The sequence below is a fragment of the Chroicocephalus ridibundus genome, chromosome 2, assembly GCF_963924245.1.
Source record: "Chroicocephalus ridibundus chromosome 2, bChrRid1.1, whole genome shotgun sequence".
Lineage (NCBI taxonomy): Eukaryota > Metazoa > Chordata > Aves > Charadriiformes > Laridae > Chroicocephalus > Chroicocephalus ridibundus.
In genome coordinates this window covers 18,241,698-18,264,997 of record NC_086285.1, presented here as the reverse complement: position 1 = coordinate 18,264,997, position 23,300 = coordinate 18,241,698, and the positions used below count along the sequence as shown (strand labels likewise).

General features: G+C 36.9%; 1 protein-coding gene across 1 annotated transcript in view; it reads right to left on the bottom strand.

The window, feature by feature from the left end:
* Nucleotides 1-686: 686 nt before the first annotated feature.
* ODAD2 (outer dynein arm docking complex subunit 2) overlaps nt 687-23,300 on the bottom strand; it is an 88,316-nt gene continuing 65,702 nt past the window's right edge. Inside the window, exon 20 of the mRNA XM_063324584.1 lies at nt 687-1,038. Within this exon, the coding sequence (XP_063180654.1) occupies nt 925-1,038 (114 nt within the window). The 3' untranslated portion in view covers nt 687-924. The remainder of the gene's footprint in view (nt 1,039-23,300) is intronic.

Genomic DNA, 23,300 nt, shown 5'->3' with positions numbered 1-23,300 from the left:
AGCAGTCTGTGCTTGTCATTAAGACGTTACTGCTCTCAGGGAAATACTTTAATATTGTTGAACACGGTACATACAGTGGGTCTGTAATCTACAATATCAAACATTGTTTATGTGGTTATTGAAAGCAACTCTTATTCTGAATATAATTTTATGAAGAAAAATAAAGTCACTACGTCAATACAATGTTGTCCTCAGTTTAAAAACAAAAAAAACCCCACAATAAGATAACGTATAAACGTAAATGTAATTCTCCACTTTCTATTTACAGCTGCTAAATTTAAATTTGAGCTAAACATGTTAATTAAAACACATTTCACCAGCTACTTATAAAATTAAGTACTATTTTGTTTGATGTTAGTAGAAACAGGAAATTTGGAGTGATGTCTACTGCTACAGCTGTTTGCAGTCCTTATATAACACCAGATGTGAGATTGATGTATCTGTATTTTGTCCTCTCCTGTGAATTGCAAGTGATCAAACAGGCAAAAACATAATGACAGGATGATTGGACAAGTTTAGCACGAAGGGAATTGTTCAAGACATTCATAAATCATTGCACAACCACACACGCAGTGAAGGAAATTTTATTGTAATGTCACAGATACGCAAAACCATTTATATCTACAATGAATTTCCAATACAAGCGTATTAATTGTAGAAAAAGACTTTGACATATCTTAACTGATAGTCTTTTGAATGATGTAACACTAAAAGACACACAAAACTAGGTGTGAGTTTTATAAAAGCTAGATGTTGACAAACCAAAAATGTAAAAACAAACATAATTTTCCACAGATTTATTTTTGTTGTTAAATTATCCTCATGTAAATGAGCTCTGCTATGAAATACAGATGCTAGGAGTAATCACGTATTTAAACGTAGCTGTACTGCAACACAAGTGTGGTGGTAAAAGCTGCTAAAGCATCAGCCATACTTTGCTTTTTCTGTTGCTAGAGCCAATCTGCGAATGTTTGCTATGCAACCAGCTGCTGCCTCCTGCAGAGTTTCATCTGTAGAGCCTACCATAGCCAGTAGGAGCTAGCAAAAATACAAGAGAGAAACAGTATAAGAAAAACAAATAAGTATGCTATTATTTAAATAATATTCAAATCATATCTAGAACAATTGCATGAATTTACTCAGACACATAATAAAATACTAACAATCATATTAACAACCCTGTATTATATATGTATGTATACCTATATATGTATACTTTTGTACATCTGTATGTATTAACATATACATAGAGCATGTCGCTTTATATTTTATCATATTTGTACCTCTAATTTGATATTTTTGTGTCTGATTTTCTGTTTAGCGTATCACGCCTGTCTATTGGTTGTGACATGGATTTTTTTTTCTAAGTAGAAATTGCATATGCTATAATTGATATAATGGTTTCTTCCCCAGGTACACTAGTTTATTTGTACATGCTCAAGATTTTTAATAAACAAAGCCGTAGTTGGTTTTTTTTGGCCTTGATCCTGAAACTGGATCCATGTGCATGTCCCATTGACTGCAGCAGTTTTGGTTTCTTTGTCGTTACAGCAAACCACGCACATTAAACAGCCTGAGGGATACAGATCAAGGCATATAATTCTTAAACATTTGCATGTAAAAGTGAAAAACAAAAGCTCAAAAAAGGCGCCAAATTTCTGGCGCTGATTCAGCTTTTCAGTCATGTGGAGTAGATCCTCTACTCTGGAAGTCATTCAATTTTTTCAATGGAAATTCCCTTGGAGTAAGGTATTGTTCAACACAAGTATGACATAAGACAGGCCTTCATGATAAAACATTTTTACATATCAGAAAACTATTAATAATGGTTTTGGATCTCACTTCCTCAGTGTGTTGCAAGTCAGTGATGCAACTGCAAATGCAATATATGCTGGAAAACAGAAGACTCTTGCTTAGCTTAAATCAGCTCCATGCAATCCCCAGATCTCTGAAAACCTGCCAAGCTTAATGTGCGTTCAGGTATTTTGAAGCTCAGACAGCTCTAATTAAAACCTGTATTTTCAGTCTGCAATACTTAGGATTCTGTGTTCACCCAAACAACGTTGAGTCAAACCACAGAGAAATCTGTTATCACTCAACTCCGGTGCATATTTTTCATACAGCTAAAATATTACACAAAATTATGAACTGCTAAATATAAAAGCATAAATTGAATGCAGACATCAAATTCGTATGCTACCTTTTTGTAACCTTCCAGCATTCATGAGGCATGGGCCACAGCTGCACACATATGGCATTTGCTTATAGAGATCAAAGCATTTTATACTTGAGGAAGTATTTGTGTTAGCCAAATGTACAAAACAAGCATCTTGCCAGTCACCTTTCACCCTTTGACCCCTACATGTAACTTGTAAAGGTGGCTGTGATGGGCCTGAATTATGTCAAAAAGAGTATTATGTAAATTAAGCATAAATGATGGGTTTTTTCTAGCAAGTCTTCCTATAATTTCCATTAATGTAATCACATGTCTCTGTACAAATAGCTAGATAAGAATTCTTAAAGTGTGAACTCTCCTAAAGGCATATGCCAGAGTTACAATTACATGAGAAGAAATGATATGAGAAAGCTTTGCATTTTTAAACTTTACTTGCATGGAAATGTTGGGCCAGGAGCAGCAACCAGAGAAGTCACTGGAAGTTTCACCACTGACTTCAACTGGCAGAAAGACCAAGGAGCCCATCTTTGCGTAGTGATAAAGCTGCTCTACAAAGCACAAAGACTAGAATGCAAGTCTTATCAGATGCTTAACTTCTTTTTTTTTTTTTTCTTCAGAAATATTGCTGGATGAAGATCTTTCCTCCTTGCTATTTTCCACCAGCTGACTTCTCATCAGCTTAAACTATAAAGTGTTTCTTTGGGTGCCTCTCAACTTTCTTGTATAACTTACAGAGGAAAACTCGTATAGATCCTTCATATCCTTGACTCAAACCCCCAAATATGTATGCACATACCATTCATACAGTGGTTTTGGTAAAGCCGTAAGTTTGAAATTTGAGGGCAAGGAAACTATATGCCTTATGTGATTATTCACTGCATCTTCACTGACCTAGTGGAAGGCTTCTTCAGCGCAGTGAATGGGGAACTCAAACTTTCATAATTTCATCATAAGATTTCTTATCAGCTTGTAAGAGCTTTTCATCACAAAAATAATATTTTGGGGACACATTATCTAGTAGAAATATAGCAAACAGCAAAAATAGATCTTTACCTTTATTATGACTACATGTTAGGTAGGACTCAATTCAAGATTATTTATTTATTTTATCCATCACTTCTTTCTAGGCTCAGAAAACTTAGGAAAATAGATATTTTTCTGTCACTTTCCACGCACAGCTCAATATTAAACAATAAAAATAGTAGTGGGGGGGGGAACTGTGCTCTTTATTGAAGGTGCATTTTGGAAAATCAGTGTTAGGTATCAAAGAACAGCGTACTACATAACACTGGTTAAAAGTACCCAAATAGATTTCTTAAGAATTAGTGGCATGAATGGAACCAATGCAAACAGCAATTTTTATAAAGGTATCAAATACTGTTTTTTCCCTTCTGAGTTTGGGAGATCAAGGATCAGTTCCTCTCTAATTCATTGTTCTTCCAAGTCACTTGCCAGTGGTAACATCCATAAGACCTGCCACGTCATACAAAATCCTGTACTACACTGCGGCTCGGGGTTTTCATAATACGACTTCAAAGGAATATTCTTGGAAACACAGTCTAATACAGTAGCTGCCTCTGAGGACTGAGGATATACAGCAACATTTGTCAGTCAACCTACTCCTTTTGTGCTAACAAAAAGGCAGCTGAAGAGAAGATTATCGAAAATGCAAAATATTTCAATTTAAGTAGGTCCATATTTAGGAATCTAACTTTGAAGATTTTGATATAAATCCTGCCTTAAATGAAATAAAACTTTATTCTTTTTGTATGTACCAAGAAAGCTATAATTCTTTCGCTTCCTGACTGCCACTCCTTGACCCTTTCATGGGTTCAGTTCGATTTACTGGCAACTTGGGTTGTCCAATTCAGGTATGGAAATGTATTCATAGATTGTATACACAGACCATACCCACATATTAGATACATTTGACAAGTCCAAGAAATCTTTTTCTTATTCCAATGCACCAGTGCAATATAACGTCCTTTTTCTTGATGCAATGCCCTTGAACTTCATGTATCCCTTCCCTTTACTGTTCAGGTATTGTTTTCTGACACATGTAAATGTTAACAGATGTGAGAAGCAGTAAAAAAGCATGTGGTATAAATGCTTCTTTCTGGCACATAAGAGTCACTTTCCATAGACAGAGAAAGCATTTGCAGCACTATGTAGCCTTCATTTTCTGTTGGCAGGTATCTATATTCTACGGCGAGAGTCCAAAATTTTTTGCACAGTTAGCACGTCATACCAGCAAATAAGCACAAATACAAGCTGTTTGGAGAATGTACAGAGCATATGTAGCATTTCTGGGTTCCAAAAGCAAGAGCAATGCACAGCCGAACCATTTAAATATTCAGAACAATTAAGAAGATTTTGCTATTACTATCCCAGCTTTAAAATAGCACCGAATTGTGATACTATATTAGGATTGCACAATCATAGAATAATTCAGAATAGGAAGGATCTCAGGACGTCTTTAGTCCAATGTCATAGAATCATAGAGTTGGCTACAAGGTTAGACCAGGTTCTCAGGGTTTTATCCAGCCTGATCTTGAAAATCTCCATTGATGGAGATGGCACAACCTCTTTGGGCACCCTATTGCAATGTTTGACTGGTCTCATAGAGAAAAAGGTTTTCCCTACATTCAGTCAGTGGTTTCAGCTTATGTCTGTTGTCTCTCAGCCTCTTGCCACGCATCACTGTGAAAAGCCCAGCTCCATCTTTTGGATGACTGGCCTCCTTGTAGGTACCAGAAGGCTGCTATTAAGTCTGCTTGAAGCTCTCCCTTCTACAGGCTGGAAAAGCACAATTTCCTTAGTTTCTCCTCATAGGGAAATGCTCCAGCTCTTGACGGTACAGGTGGTCCTCTGCTGAACCCATTATAGTTTAGACACATCTTTCCCATACTGGAGGGCCAAAGCTGCGTGCAATATTCTGTATCACTGCAAGTGCAAGTGCAAGTCCCTCTCAGGTGCAGGACTTTGCATTTCTCCTTGCTGAATTTCCTAACGTTCCTGTTGGCCGGCTCCAGCGCTGCCTAGGCATCTCTGAATGGCAGCCCTTCCCTTGACTCTATCAAAACCGTCTCCCTTGCCTCAACTGGTGATTTGGTGTACTTGCAAACTCTATGAGCAAGCAGTCCATTGCCTTCCCCAGGTCACTGACAAACATTAAATGGGACAGGTCCCAACAGAAAGAGCCATTCAGCGCTCCCCTTGCCATCATTAACTACTTATTATTATTAACTAACATTAGGCTTATTAACTACTACCCTCTGAACTGGATCATCTAATCATTTTTAATCCATTTGGTTGTTCACACATCTAGAATATTCTAACTTTGATGGAAGAATGTTGTGGGAAACAACGTTGAAAACCTTCTTAAAGCCAAGGTAAATGACATCCACTGCTCTCCTCTCATCTACAAACTTAGACACATAGAAGGCAATCAGGTTTACCTTTGTTAAATCTATGTTGACTGTTCCAAATCGTCTTTTTCTTCTCGTGCCCAGAAATGTGTTCCAAGAGGACTCCCTCCATAATTTCCCCAGAGACCAACATAAAGCTGACCAGTCTGTAATGCCGCAGACTGGGAGGAGGAATTGTTGCTCTGAAGACATGCTTTGCAGACTCTCATTGTTGGGTCTTATGCTTTCTGGCATACCAAAGGTGTAACAAAAATGGAAAATCTTTTTTTTTTTTCAGGGCAATAGTAAGAGGTAAGGGAGTAAGCCATAATATTTGCTTGGATATTCATGCATCGTGAATGATGCCACCTTCCACTGTCTGATAGCACAGCTTCCTTAAAATACTATCTCTACGGTCGCAAAATAACCAATTGAAAAATTATTTTCAAAAAGATAACATAAGCATCAACATAGGAAGTTGTAAAAGTGTAATTCCAAAATGGGTATGGATCCCTGGATGAGTAAGACAATAATAAAAAGGGGCTATTAATTCTCTTCTCTATGAAGATGTCTTTCTAGAATTTTTCACTTCTATGAAAGGAGTAGCTCAAGGGGATTTTAAAGCAGAAAAAGCGTTGACAAGTTTTGCAACAATAAATCCCGAATCTGACAAAATCTCAGATGTTCCATGTACGGGTACAATAATTTATAAATACTCAGTTTCCTTTGGTCACAGTCATTGCAACTTCCAGGCTTAGAGGTAGGAAGCAGGAAACATAGGAAGTGGAGATTTCAGAAAGAATACAGTTTTGCACATATTAATCTTTAAATAAGGGGTTAGTTATGTGATGTTTCTACAACCAGTTTTCCAAAACAGTGGAAAGTGTAGAGGAATACTGCTGGAAAGAGGTTCTCTTGCTCATATAAAACAGATAAAAGATCAGCCTATTCAGTACTCTGGAGTGCTGTGAACATGAATGCAAACAGTGAATAAAGAATAACTATAAAAAGAATATTTAATGCCCTTATTTTTTCTGGCTTCTTTAGTTTTTCTGCCCTGTAAAACAAATTTTATTTTGTTTTTTCTAATCAGAAGGAAATATGGACAAACTCCTTCAACAAGATTCCTATCTATGCTGGGAAGCTAATCAGAGTTCACATAGAGCTTAACATTCCGGGAACTAAAGACATTTACTTCAATACAACTGCTGCTTCTATCTGCTGCGCTGGTGATGACATCTTGTAGATTGACACAGCATTTCCAGTTGGTAGTAGGACTTGCCTTTTTTTTTTAGATTTAGATTTAGTATCTCCCTTCTTTTACATGAAACATTTCCTAAAGGATGCTAAATTTCCAACACTATGATTTTCTAATTGCATAACACTTCTTTTCCAAAGAAGAAATTTCTCACATGCTTTTTATAAATCTAACTTAAAAGAAAAAATACTTTAAATAAAAGCATATGGCAGAACCTTATCCAAGAAAGTATCAGTCTAGATCCAGCCAGCATTTTGCTAACTTTCAACACCATATTGCACACTGGAAAATATTAAAGCACCCAGTTTGAGTGTTATGTTACACATATTCCTATGAAAATACTTCTCATAAAATTAAATTATAAATAATAAAACATACTCCACAATCAAAGCATAATGAAGGTTAAGCTAAGTCTCTGTTTCTAAACTAAAATTGAGGCTGATTTCCTGATTTCCTCTTTCAGCTGAGAGAAAGGGTAAGACAACATGTACCGTGCATGGCCTCCCAAGAAGAAGATGCTCGTGTAAGTTCTGCCGCGTTTTCTGTTAAGTTTTGCTCAGGTGGCACAAAGGGAATAGATTTCAGACATAAAGTCCTGTGTGCCAGGGAACACTCAGCTAGCAGACATACAAAATCCAGTACCAAGAAATTCCAGTAAAAGCAAAAGATGGGCTGGGCAGAAACCTACTGTGCTGATTCCCTCTCGTATAAGGTCTCTCCTCTCTGGGACTAAAGTCAGAGCAGACCCTGGTGTAGCCTGATTCACTCACTTTGAATGTAAGGAGGTGGGAACTGAAGCTCTCTGGCTGGGATGGGACAAATCCTAGGAAGATTGCACCTGGCTTCTTTTCCCCTCCTCTCATTCCTGTCTTTCTTCTTCCCTCTCCCATAAACACATCTCCATTCTGGATAACAGACTCTGGGAATCACTCAGGCATGGCTGGGGGGAAGGGGAGGTCCAGAGGATGCAGCTTGGGCGAAGGGACACCTAAACGTGCTGGCAGTCAGCAGGCTGGGCGGGAGCTGTCTCTTCTTACTCATCTTTCTCTTCCCCCCTCAGAAAACCAGTAAATGAGTACAGGGGCAGGCAAATCTGGGCACTTTCTGCAAACAGGTGCAGGACATGTTAGGATGAGAACAAACTTGTCTGCAGTTTGTGGTGCACTTCCAGATATTAAACCATTTCACCTATCTCAGGACTTATGACAGGTGACTTGTCCTCTGCAAGTTGTTACTTTTTCCTGTGTGACTGTCTGTGACAATCCCCCAAAATGCTGGGAAACACGGGAGAGAGAAGAGTAGGGCTTGAGAGATTCAGTGAAGCATTCTGAATACCTGATTACTGGAACCCTATAATGAGATATTTACTATTTCTTCAGAATACACAGCTTCAGTGAACTTCAACTGATTTTACACCATAATAGATTTGAAGCTTAAAATCCTTCTGGGTACAGCTTCATTTTTTTGTTTTTCCTACCTGCTATCTGTCCCTTTTTGTCTATTTATTTTGTTTAGTCACCTCCTGTATTATGACTACACCAAAAGGTGTTTGGGACAAGGGCTATTATTTCTCCAACACATCTGAATTGTGCCTACGACAATGGGGATAGCACTCTTGAAAAGAAATCCTCCTGAACAAACACTAGTAAAATTCAAAATAAGAATATAGTTCTCATGCACTCCAGCAAGGCTAAATGTTGCTTTGCATCACTGGAGAAATTCATACAGCCTGAATGCCTGAAGGGAATGATAGTACGGTACACACACGTACTTGCAAGTTTTCATATATCTACAAAATACGAATAAACCCTACAAATAAACCCTACAGCTCGGTCTCCACTTCATCTGTATTTATTGTCTATTTCTTATATAATTACTTAGAGAAGGATGTCCCCCTTCTGTGCAAAGACATAATAAATTGGCAGAGAACTCTGAATATCAGTGACAAGAAGTGCACAAAATGCTAAAATGTAAAAGTTTAAAAACTGTAAACTTACAGGACACTTTAAATAATACACTAATTTAAAGGTTTTCCCATCTTAGGTTGTTACAGGACTTCAGAGGGATATTTCCAACAATTTCAGATGTAAGTCTAACTAAATATAAACATACCATGCAATGGTAACGTAGCTAAATAAAACTACTAATAAAAATTATTTCTAATCTTTGTTTAAAAGGTATGATTATACGTAACCAATTGGAGTCCTTAAGGGCAGATAGTTTGAATCTACATTCAGCTTTAAAAAGTTTGGTGCAATATTAAGAAAGAATTCAATCATCATGAACATTCCAATGTACAAAGAGTCTTACGGGATATGAAATTCATTCCACAAAAAGCAATAGGCAGATCTGATAATCCAGAAGTGATGAAGCCCAGGATCTTACAGCATATTTTCATTTGAAACACTTTCTCTATTTTATTTTTATTTCATTGTAGTTTTCAAGAGAAGATTAACATATAAAAGGCTTTTGGTGGGATAGAGAGAATAAAGAACTTTTTCTTAATCTCAATAGAGCGACATTTAAAAAAAAGCTTTTTTCAATTTACTGGAAATTCATTTTTTTAAGACTAAAACAGGAGCTTGCTTACCTACTGGATGTAGTGGACGTTCAAAACAGTAAACTTATGTCATGGATGTTTCTTTCCTTTCATAATTTACCTCAGCAACAAGTTGTGGACTATCCCTCCCTAATGTTGCTGCCAGCCTGATCAATCTTTCTTCTTTGTATATCCTGCTCCTTTTCCATACTTGTCTGCTTTTTCACACTTTGCTTTCTTTTTCATTTTGCAGGAGCATGACTTTTACCTTGTCTTTCCTTCACAAGTATTACTGAGGAGGTAGTATAGGAAACTGAGAAAGAATTGCTAATTCAGTTTTCGTTTTCCAAATTTGTTAAACATTACTATCAATATGAATACTGCCATTTTGTCTGTCTATCTCCAGCAGTCACATAAAGATTATACGGAAGTTAAAAGGGGGCAGCTGCAAATAAGCTATCAGTAGCAAATCAGAGGCAAAAAAGGAGGTTTAAGCTCTCCATTAATTCTCACATGCTGAAGGATTTTACCTGACTTCTCAGCAATACCCTGAAAACATAGTGCAGGTTTTTTTCTCTAGTTTGCCTGATGCTCCTGAAGTGCATAACTATTCTGTCTTTGAAGACAACATTGAACTGCAGCAAAGAGACACTACAGTTTCCAGACTAGTGACAAATTTTGCAATGTTCATCTCAAGCTGCATCTTATCCTGGGAACAGGGTACAAAATCTGACTGCACTAGTATTTTAAAAGTATGTTAGATCTACTGGTATGCGTGAACTGACTTCAAACTCTCTTCTGTATTCAATTCCAAGTACTGATTTTGATCTCTAAAGTTAATATAGTTTTAGGTCCAATGGTCTAAGTGGCTGTCTCTCTGCCTATATATGATTATTATAATCAAAACCAGTGGGGTGCTTTCGCTAGTAAACCTTACATATCAAAGTCTGGGGATAAAAGCAGGATGTTCTCACTGTAGAACCATACAATAACATTTATTTCAAATAATGAGCCAGGGTATTTTAAAGCTAGTTTGTTTTGGGGTTTTTTTGTGGCATGCAAGAAGACTGATCTATAATCTCATATTTTTAGATGTGTGGGTGGTAACAGTGCATACATTTACATAAACTGGAAGATGAGTGGTATTGTTCAATTTATAGTCTTGTTTTAGATTGGTAAATGTACTAGAAAATGCTCAATTAGAACACAGCATAAATAAATGTATAGATGGTATGAACACAGCTCAGTATTTTTTATAAAAATATGAAACTGAATGTGATGAAGCAAGGAATGAGCTGGGGCTGCTCGTGCGCAAAGGTCCATGTATAGTCCACATAGTCATTCATAGATGTAGATATAAATGTATGATATCAGAAAAAAAATTAAAGCAACAATGAACATGGAGTGGAAGTTACTTTTCAAGATTGTCAAATTGCTTCTTTTTTGCTATTAGAGAAAAGCATAAGGAATAAATTATTTTATACTGAGAAGTCAAGTTCCTATAATCAACCCAAATTTCTGAGTCACTTGAGCACTGCTTTATGAACAAGGTGTGATATAGTTATCATAAATATATTTACTAGAGCTGGAAATTTATATGCTTTCCTAAAGTCTGTGCTGTGGAAAAACATTACTATGCACACTTATTGTGACAGCTAAATGCTTTGGGGATTTGGTGATTAAAATGTAAGGGGTTATCGCTCCGTTCAGCTTATATTCAACCACAGTATTTGTGATTTGCATATAGTTCTCTAGAGTGGAGTTAGACAGATAATTTTTTTTAAAAGAAGTAAAACTTCTCCCCAGAACCACTCAAGGACTCTCTCTGGCCACAAACTGCTTGAGTGGCTGCTGGGTTTTGGAAGCTTTGTGAGATCAGAGGTTTTTAAAGACACTGTGCAGTCTGCAAGCAAGCAATAACACCTGCCTGCCTGACCTGTGTATGTCAGCCAGGAAATTCCAGAGGCCTTGATCTGCTTCCTTCCATCTGTAAAGGCATGACTATGAAGTAGGGAATGAAAAATTCACTAATGTAAATTAAACCTAAAAATTTCCTCTGATTAGAGCAAAGGTCTGTTCCTCAACTTTTTCATTGAGTAATCGCTCAACTTGAATTCCAAGCTTCAAGTTTTGGGGATGTTTTCGGCTTATTCATTTGCTCGGGCTTTTTAGTTTTATAAAAAGAATGTTATAGTTATGCTTGGGCAAGTGGAGGCTGTAGCACATGTATAAAAGCTCTGCTAAAGCTGGTTAAACCATGTGTGGGAAGATGTGAAAATTAACGTCCTAAACCCATGCAACTCCATGCTTTAATATAGAAAGAAAAAAATTATGTGAGTCTTCTAGCCGAATGCTATCACTGCAAAAGGTAAAAGGAATCACGATTAATACTCTAAACTCTGTACGGTGATTACTTTGTATCTCAGGTTAAGATGAAATGGTTGGAAAGGTTAGTTAACTAGCCACCCAAAATATTATGTCACGACATAATATTTTTGTATTATGTAGTACAACACTAGCATTAGTGTTGTACAAGAACATTAATGACAGCATTTTGGACATTCTTGGGTGACTATACTTGTGGCACACTGTCACCTAATTATAACGGTATGGGGAAACTGGTGTAAGACAGCACTACTCCTACACGGGCCATGTACTCTCTTTTTCATCAGTTCCCAACTCAAAGACGCTACGTTTTCATGAAAACACTGCATCACATGCTTGAGTTATGATAAAATTAAGGAACTTAAGATCCTTTCCTGAACAGGAGCAAGATGTTTACGCAGGATGTTACACAATATTTTCGCAGAATATTGGCATTTGTCAAAGAGTGGTTTCTCAAAATACAATTCCCTCCTATGCAGTTGTGATGCTGAAGGATTAAACAGAGTATTAGTTTTCCCCCCTACTTCCCAGGAGGTCAACACATATTTAAAGATAAATAACTCTTATATTTAACTGCAAATTTTACGAGAATTCTTGGATTATGAGAATAGCAGAAAAGTTAACAAAACCAGCCTGATCAATCAGAAGCAAACTCAAAATCCAAGTCAGGGCTTCAGGGTGTCCCTAGCTGTATGTTACATTAAAAGTTTTTCTGTCCAAATTGTTTGCGAGGACTTTACTGCCTTGCCCAAATAAATGGACATCTTTTCAGTTCTAACAGACAGTTACTGGCAGTCCCTTTGCCTCTGCTGCATGTGTAGCAGCACACCGCATACTGCCCAGTGTAGTAAATCCAATGCTTTCATGAAAGGTAAAAACTTTGCACTGAGCTGTGATGTACTTGCACAGGAGATGTGACCTCCACGGCTCAGCATTGGAAACTGCAGTTTGCAACTGGATCTCATCTCTGCTACCATGAAGAACTTAGTATTGTCAGCAAAGTTTGCAACCTCACCATTCACCACCCTTCCATTACCATTTATAAAATACTGAATGGCAAGATCCCTTGGCTGCAAAACTTGATCCTGATTCCTACATTTTGATTCCTTATTTTTAGCAAATTATTTATCCTTTCTAGGATTTTGCCTTCTCATTGTATAGTAGTTTAACTTTGTGAAGAGTGCTGTTCTACTCTCTCTTAGAATCTAAGTATGGTCAGTTCAACACTTTGAAGTAGCAACAACGTTATTGCACATGAATAGACTATACAACTGATGAGCAGACAAAATGCTTTGAGAAGCAAAAGACTAATAAAATATTTTCTATATGATGAATATCCAGCAAATCCTGTACAAAAGTATGACAGGCCTTCTTTAGATATGTACATGCTCCATTAGCCTACAATGCCTCTGGAGTTCAGCAATTACCTCTCTTTGGAATTCTGTGAAGGAGCTAATCCAGTCTAACCACTGGTGGATTTGTGCAGATTGCACAAATACAATGTACAGCTATAAAAAGGGCAAATAAACCTGGATTCATCCCACATGCCTGTGGACAAGGTAAACAACAGGCAAGAACTGGTGAAGGACAGGACCCCCAGACGACAATTCTGATTTTAAGTGTTCTAAAAACCTTCTGGATATTTTTAAACTTTCTATATTGCCACAGAGTCCAAATTTATGTACCTTAGCCTGAATCCAGTATTTGCAACTGTCATATCTGTATGGCAGTATAGAATCATAGAATCGTAGAATCTTCATGGTTGGAAAGGACCTTTGAGATCATTGAGTCCAACCATACACACACACAAAAAAAACCAAAAAAAACCCCCAAAAACCCAAAAAACAAACAAGCAAAAAAACCCAAAAACCTACAATCTCTGCCCTTCAGAGCATGCCCTGAAGTGCCAAATCTAGACGTTTCTTAAATACCGCTAGAGATGGTGACTCAACCACCTCCCTGGGCAGGCTGTTCCAGTGCCTGACCACTCTTTCAGTAAAGTAATCCTTCCTAATATCTAATCTAAACCTCCCCTGCCGCAACTTCAGACCATTTCCTCTGGTCCTGTCATTATTCGCCTGGGAGAAGAGGCCAACACCCACCTGGAAGCACCTGTATGAGTGCCTGCTTTCTCAATACTATGTCATGGAGAGGGTTTTTTATTTTTATCTTTATCTTCAATATAAATGCAATGAGTAGACTAGATACAATTTAAATTCACTTTCTATCTAGAATAGAATCACACCGCCAAGCCCACCACTAAATCATGTTCCTAAGCACCACATTTACACCTCTTTTAAACACCTCCAGGGATGGAGACTTAACCACTTCCCTGGGCAGCCTGTTCCAATGCTTGATAACCCTTTCTGTGAAGAAATTTTTTCCTAATATCCAATCTAAACTTTCCCTGGTGTGACTTGAAGCCGTTTCCTCTCATCCTATCACTTGGTACTCGGGAGAAGAGACCGACCCCCACCTCACTACACCCTCCTTTCAGGTAGTTGTAGAGAGCGATAAGGTCTCCCCTCAGCCTCCTTTTCTCCAGGCTAAACAACCCCAGTTCCTTCAGTCGCTCCTCATAAGACTTGTGCTCTAGACCTTCACCAGCTTTGTTGCTGTTCTTTGGACACGCTCCAGCACCTCAATGTCTTTCTTCTAGTGAAAGTTTTCCAGTTTCCACAGATCTGAAGATAATGTATAATTTGCAGTGTATCAGACTCCTTTGGTAATTAAATAACAATAAGTACCAATATTCTTTAACATTAACATTTTCTTCAAAACTTCCAGAGATTAAAAATTATCATAAACTGTTGCAAGAAATCTTGTACTGATTAGCAGCTGGTAAATTCACCCAATTATCATCCTTGGAGATAAATGCAAAATGAAATAAAATAAAATTCCCAGTAAAATGAAATTGTATGGACCTTCACGCATCATCTAGGAGAAGATACATTTCAGTTTTCACATGCAATTGATTGTTATATAATCCCCATTGCATCATAACCCGATCCAGCCCTCACTGAAGTCAGTGACAGAATTCTCATCAGCCTTCTGTCCCCTGGCTTTATGCCACAGTACAGAATACTGACAAGGAACATTAACACTAGAGCCCATCCCATAATCTACACATTGCAAGAGGACTTTTCCTTAGCATCTGTACCTTGAAAGTGGCTGCGATAAGATGTGCCATATTACTAAAAGATACCACAGAGTGTTCTTTGAAATGGCAACATAAAAGAGATTACAATGACTGGGGCTTGAAGCCAATTTGAACCGAGTGATTGATTCTACAAGAAGAAGAAAAAAGAAGTTTTCATAGATGACAACAACGAATGCATAATTCAGCACATTAAGGACTCCTGAGTGACAATTCAGCCTCTGTTTACCAATATGTATACATATGTATATGTATGTGTATATATGTATGCACATTGTTCTTCTTATTTCTTATGTTCAGCTTCTTTGAATAGCTCCTTACATACAAGGAAACTATTTTTGATCAGCTGAATGCCAAAAATAATTACCTGGCATTCTGCCCTTTTACATTAAGCCCAGTATCTCTCAATTAAGAAAACTAATTTTAATATCTGACAATTTAGATTAGATTTTATTCAATAAACATAAAAATATTTTAATATTCTTCTTTCTTACTATTGCCAAATTAGAAAGAAACATTTCACATAGTCACAAGGATAAGACTGGTCCAGGGAGCTAAACAATTGCAAGAAGCTGCTCTGTGTATTTCTGTGGTTTGAAAATAGTGCCAAGACGGAAGGAAAAGACATTCTCTGCATTTTCTAAAGCAAGATAAATACAGAAAAGAAATATAGATGAAAGATGGAACTGCTATCTATGGACTCTGCCAGATTCCTTGGCTTTTTGGCACACCTATTGAAGCTGGCAGACTTAGCGAGTAGCGATCATTTCCATTAAAAGGAGCAGCATATATTTTGGTTTAACATACTTTGTTTGTGCATTTTTAAAGTTCAAAAATGTCTATTTAATTTTTTTTTTAATGATTCCTTCTGCACAGTTGGCTGCAATTGCACTTATTTGAAGCGGCTCATTTATCACTAAAAGAGCTGCAGGGCACAGCTACTGTTAAACAGCTCCAACAAACCTACAGCTTAGTGGGACAAGCTTCTTTTTATAAGACTAAAAGATGTTTAAAATGTGCCAAGAGGAGCTTTATGCCAGCCTCTAGGTTTGCTATCCAAACGTTACTAAATTAGAGGTCTCCTGAAGCAGGGTTTGGGCAAAGATAAGCTGATCTCCTGTAGGCTGCTGTTTTTTCCCATCTGAGATCAGCCAGATTTTAACAGAACACTTGCTACGTATCATAAACTTTCGTAATGTGAAATTTTGAAAAATCATCTAAAGTCTGAGGCTTAATCTACACTGAAGCCAAACTTCATTACCTTTGGCAATGGTGCAAAAGCAAAACGTTTTACATGTAAATACCCCTACTTTATGAATGGTGCAATTTTGCTTATTATGAAGGTAAAGGCTTACTGATTTCTATTTCCTGGAGCTGAAACTGTGAAGAAAATGTTCACACCTGGCAGTTGCTAACACAATAGAAATTGCAGTGGCATAACTTTGTCAATTTTCATTAATCCTTCTGAAACGAAACAAAACATGCCAGTATTGGACTCAGTTTATGGAACCTCTTATATCTGAAATTTTAGAGTGTGATGTGATCAATACATTTGTGGGTGAAGGGATTGGGCATACTTTCTGTAGCCAACAGACATGCAGACGTTTTGCCGTCTAGTGCCCTCTTTCTTGATGTCCAAGAACTGTAACAACTAATTTATAAAAAGCAACAGGCATCAGCTTGGACTCCGTGCCAAAAACGCTGTATCTCCAGCCTGAACTGTGGAGCCTGAATAGAGCCAACCATGATAGCTGAAAAGTGGTTTCTTCTAAAGTTAAAATCAAAATTTAAATATGTAAATATATAAATACATAATATTGTACCCCGATAATATTATTGTGTAGATATTATATTAAATATTTTTGATTGATTTAAAAAGTCCTTATCTTAAACCTTGCATAGTAATATAAAACTCTATATTCTGTATTCAGTGTCCTCACCAAAGCCTCCCCCCAACAAAAAACAACCAACCCCACAGACAAATACTCATAAAGAAGTAGGTGCCGGTGCTTTTACATTTCACTTTCTAAACTTCAGATATATATGGTTTGTGGTAAAAAGTTGTTTTTAGAATGTTTTCAGTAGAAATTACTAGTAATTGCCTTCCATATTTTGTAATTTACATCTATTTATTTCACAAAGATGGGCTTATGAAAGTCTTTTCACATAAAATGGTTAGACAAAACTTCTTGTAGGGATTTATGACTTTAGCAAACAATGACCAATATTCTGGAAGCTCTGCATAATAAAATACAAAAAATGTATTTTTTAATAAAGTCATTATAACAAAGTACAAAAGAACTCTCCAAATACTAAATCTACATTTCACAAAAACTTTCATAAATCATGATTAAACCAACTGTTATATATCCTAGATTATTACGAGGGAATGGAAGAGCCTATCTGTGATTAACCTTTCTACCATTAGGAATATAACTCAAAAAGCACAAGTATCTCTTATGTATTAATTCACCACAGAATCAGAAAATACAATATAGCTGTTATACCTTCTTTGACGAAACAAAACAAAAAAGTTAACACACTGAAAAAAACCCCATGCATCTCCTCAGGCTATAGCCTGATGAGAAGACAGGAACAAATATAATTAAAAAATATGCATTCAAACATACTAATATACAAATGAAGTTCTGCTCTTAGGAGCATGCGTCGCTGCTTTGCCTGCCTTATTGTACCAAGCACTTGAAATTAGGTTTTCAGCATCCCTGGTGAAGCTCCTATAAGCTACAATAATTGATATTCTAGAAGGCACATATTAATATTTTGTCATATTAATAAAATGGAGTGCTTCCACGTTGTGCAAATAGTTATATGAACCAGACCACAGAGTAAAGCTAAAGATCAGTTATATGCACTGGTAGGTTGGATAGAAGCTTTCAATATTAAAAAACGTCAGAACATGAATGGAAAGTCTGATCTTCTGCATTTCAGATATGTAACATAATCATAAAGTTAAGGGTTCCTCTAGCCCAAAATTAATTAGTTCTGTATGTACAATGGAATAAGAACAGGAGAAAATGGGCTTGTTCATAGTGCAGCACAGCAATACTATCTTTAAATAAACTTATTTGGATAATAAAAGCAGCTCAGAACAATGCAGAGCTCAACAAGAGGCTAATTTATTCTAACTTGGTGTAGCCTTCAGCACAGACACACACATGCAAAAAATTGCCAACAGCACCAGTTCCCATATGGTGTAAGTGCCTTAAAGTCTGGGGGACTGGCTACTATCCAGTGGTCCTCTTTCTTCGGTTTTCACAAAAAGCTTACAGTCAGCATTTGGTATTTATGTTTTACTTATGATGACTGAGTTGCAGCTATGAATTAGCACTAATTGTATCCTGGTTTGCTTGAATTATCAAATATGATCAATAAAAATATTCTTAAAGATTTTTTTTCTACCATTCCATTCCTATCTGTTTGTTCTTCTGCACCTTGTTGTGTGCTACATTTAAATTGGAATTTTCTGGAGTTGTTGTCTTCTTTGTACGTAGGTATACATCACTACCTAGCAAAGTGAACTACTTATCTGTGATCAATGGCTTTAAGCATCATCACAGTACACAGAAATAAATGAATAAAGAGAAAAAATAATACCTTTACTATTTATTAATTAGTTCAGAATTCAAGTGCAAACTTTAAGACAAAACATCAAGAAATCCTCATATGAGATACTAGAAATTACCTCATTACAAAGATTTCCCTAAATGTTTTAGAATACCATGTAATCAGGTACTTGCAAATTTAGAATTTCATTGGCAAGCAGAACAAGCATTTTTTAGATTCATACATCAAAGCCACTGGTGTTCTTTTCACAGACCTTAATCCATTTGTGTCTACATAATTCAAAAATATTTACCACCTTCTCAGCCAGTGAACCCCTTCAGTTTTCTAATGAATCGTTCCTCTGCCAAGCCTGGAATCTTCCATTGTGGAAAGGCAATATTTTGTTTTAAAGGCATTACAAGAAGAGTCAGTATCTTGGTCTCTTAAAATTTTCCTCTCTAAAACAATAAAATGCTTGAATACATTTTATGGCTGCTTTTAAATTGTGAATTATTCTTACAGAATTGGGAGCTAACTCTGACATTTTTAAAGTATATTGGCAACTATTCAAATCTGATTTAATCTCCTGAAAAAAAAATCAAATTATATCACAAGGTCTAAATTCACTGCTGATTTACATGAACAGTATTACCTAATTTTTACTCCTGTGCACGAAGGCCAACATTATAGCATGCGAAGGTCTAACCTGGGGAATGGTTTCCAAAAACACATGGGAATCAAAGTAGAAAACTGGCTGAATATGAACTTTGAGGGCAACACTGTGGCCAAACAGAATAATGAAAATCTCTGATGTTCAAACAGAGCTTACATAGAAACAGGAAAGTTATTTTACCTGTTTTATGTATTCATGCAGGTATTACTGGAATACTGAATTCTGTTCTGAAGTACGTTGAAATTCACTCCAAAAGGGAAGTTCAAAAATAAAAAATTCAGAGCTGACACACAAATATAATTAAAGAATTAAAAAGATTAAAAGAAATTCCATCAGAGATTACACTTGCTTAGCTAATTGAAAAGATCACAATGTGACACGTAATTTGATCTTACTCAAAAAGAATGTATATGAGAACAGAAGTTATGTAGGGCTTTTCAGTTTACCAAACAACAGTGCCATACATGTAACTGCGCAAGATAAAGCTAGACAAACCTTAGGCTACAAGTAAGGTGCAAATGTTTTTACGAGGAAGGTATTTGACTACTGGAACAAGTTATGATGGCTCCAGTGGATTTTCCATCGCTGGAATTTTTTAAGTAAAGAGTCAGTGTTTTTCTAAAAGATATACTCTATTCCAAACAGAAATAAATTGAAGCAATGTCTCTGGTTTGTATGAGCAAGGCTAGTCAAACTAGACCATTAAAATGATCCCTTCTAGTATTACGATGTATGTACCTATGATTATTTAACATGAGAATAGTGTCCAGTTTACAGGACTATAATCTTATTTAGGCTTTTAAAATATTGGCACGTTACCTTCCTTCCAGTCCTGCAACTTCCCCTGTACCGCAAGGCTTGTTGAAAATCAACATTCAGGAGGATATTAATTCAAATTCAGCTGTCTGAAAGCTAGCTGTTTAGTCTGAGCTAGTAACGTAGGTCCTTTCTATACTTAGTGGAGAAAACTAGGCACTTTCATGAGTCTATTCCTTCCAGGTATCTTGGGCATCTATTTTCAGCTAGCACAAGTCTGCAGGTGCCTCTCTTTCCATTGACTACAGAAGGTGTCTTAGTTTAGACTACTTTAAACTCCATACCTAAAAGTGGCCAAAGTTAGATGTAAGGAATCCATCCTTAATCCTCCAAAGATCTTTTTCAAAATCCCTGGATTCAAGTTAGTTAGATCCACTAATTTAAAACATACGGCTTTGTTAGATGATGTTCAAAGCGTGCTTCAGTTACTGCTGGATAGATAGTGTTTCATCACCATCATAGCATATAAATGTCTCTCGTCTGTATTTTTCTAGAAAGAGAGTAAATTTTTTTTTTAATAGCTCTTTCTTATTGCACTATTATTCAGAATTCTGTCATTCCTATCTAATAATGAACTGGACTGTATAGTCATTTAAACAAGTTCTCCACTGCCTTGGGATGGGATTCACCCCATTAAACATAGATGCCTACAGTGCAGATGTGCAGATCTGAGCTTTGAACCTGCACTCCCATTATAGCCAAAGGAGACCAGAAAATACTGCCAGTAGAGAATGAGGTGCCTTATCTTTCCATAAAGGTCTAAATTAGGAGATATGAAACACAATAAAGAATCTATTCCTCTTCCTTTACTGTTATAAGAAATTGGGTGACTATTTCAGATGGGCATGTCCACAATGTAAACATTTAAATTCAAGATCAATGATGACTTCGATGAATTTTGTTCTTACATAGCCTGATTTTGGGTGCTTATTTTCCCTTTTTCTTACTTTTTTTCATTACCTTAATAATCTCCTCAGAGGTCTCATTAGCCTCATCATAAAAAGCTGGCCTCAACTCTGTAGGTGATAAGGCCATTTAAACTTCCAAGGCCTTCTTTACACAGAAATGATAATGATATTCCACAAAAACAAATCCTTTATATCACTTACAAAGTCAGAAATTAACTTTCACAATACACAAATACACCTTTTATCTTTCTTCATTTGCAAAGTAAGAATGAGCAGGAATAATCAGTTACATGTTTTTCACTTGTATATACTTTGAATCTTTCAAAATATTTGAAGTTTTTTAGAAGGTATATTATGAGCAGTTTCCTAAGTGCCTATATACATCACCAGCCTCACTCACTTCAGAAGCACATCCCAATCTACAGGTTGCCAACATAATGAAGAAAAAGTGTGACTGTAACACAGAGGAGCATTGCATTAATTTGACATGGTGACATGATCTCTAGGACAACGATTTAAATATTCTTTCAGGATCTTCAGAAGACTTGGATTCTTCCTTTAAAACATGTTTAGATTCATCTTTTCATTACTAAAGTAGTTGCACTTCCTCAATCTGCCTGTGCCTTGCAGAACAGTCTTTCTATAATTCATCTTAAAAGAGCATCCCTACTTTTCAGTGGACAGTGGAGATTTTCTCATCAACAAGCTTGATTGTTCTAAGGTTTCAGGAGCAGGCAGCTATGCATAGACATCTTTGTTCCTTTGCAACAGCTACATTTTAAGGAAGATTTTCTGCTGTTTCCATGAAGAATGTGGTGATGGCTGGATACTTCCAATTGTCTGTGACTTTTCCAATTTCTCTTCCCTGTAATTGTGAAAGACTCCAAGTGTAAAGAACGTTGCCTGGTACTCCTGCTTATCTTGGCTAACTTCTAATCCCCCACTGGATTTCTCTTCTCCCTTCTTTTGTGGACCGATATCTCCAATCTTGAATTCAGGTTGATGCCAGTTCCTTAGTCTGATGTCTAAAGATTTCTCCTGCTTTCTAGTGCCCCACATGTCATTACTGGGTCTTTGAAAATACAAATCTCTTTTCCAGCACAGCCATGAATTTTTACTTCAGAAAGAGGAAATATTTTTTGGTGTTTGGTAGAAAGAACACATTGATTCATCTGTCACAGGTCATAAGCATTGTTCCATTCCCAGTCATAAGAACATTGAGTGTGGAACTGAACATAAAAGAAAAACTTCATAAAATGCCTTTCTAAACTTCCTCCAAAATCACCCTGTTTGTCTACTCAGAATTTCACATGGCAGCTGGCATACACCAGTATTTCCCAACCCTTTTGTCACACAGCCTTGCTTGAGAAAAGTGAATGTATTTTGGGTGCAGTTACAAATAGGTGAAAACTTGTTTTTCTCTCACTACTGGTTTTCTCTCACAACTGTGTGCATATAGTGCATATACCTGTTGTTTTGTGATTAGCAAATACAGTTCGGAGCAATGGCAAAATGTGAAATATGAGAATCTGGTTGAAATTATTTTCCCTATATATTTTTATTCCTGGTTTCCTGGACAGAAACATGTACATACACATCGCATAGTGAATTGTCAGAAAGTCTGATGCTTTGAGAAAGTCTCTGACCAACTTCAAGCACTAAGCAACTGTGTCATTCACGCAGAGTAAATGTTTCCCTGAAGCATCAGACTTCCTGTGCATGTGAACATAGCACATGAACATGTGCTGAAGAACACCTGGGATTATGCATGTATTGCAACCTAGTCAGAACTACAGCAGCTGTGACATTAATCCAACTGGGCATGATTACTGAAACACCAGATATCTGGTAAAAGGATGAAGAAATATCAAAGGAACGCAGACACATTTTCCAGAAGAAAAATATGATTAGTCCTGGAAAAATCTGTACATAACAACCTCTATATAAATACAAAGTATGCTTGCAGTCAACTACTCACTGGAGAGGCTAGAAGAACGAAAACATCCGGACATGATGTCATCGCTGAGAGGCATGGTACAAAGGTACCCAATAGCACAGACACAGTGCTGCAACTACTGTCTCACCTGTGCTGGGCAGACCAACTGAACAGACCAGGCAAGATGCAGCATTGTACTGACTCTTGCATTTGAGCAACTAAATTTCCTACACCCACTCTCCTTGCCATCTGGGAATGCCTCTTTAGCCTTTCTGAAACTCCAGTAATTGATTCTTGATGGTGATTCCAACAGTGCCAGAATAAAAGTCAAGCTCATAAGCATTGGTGGATTGGCCGGCTATGCCCTGAACTGTCATGGGGTGTGTGTTTATTTGCTTCATGATTTGCTCAGCTCTGGCAACACAGAACAAAAGTGCTTGGACTGGAGAAACTATCATAGGCCCAAGAGAATATATTTTCT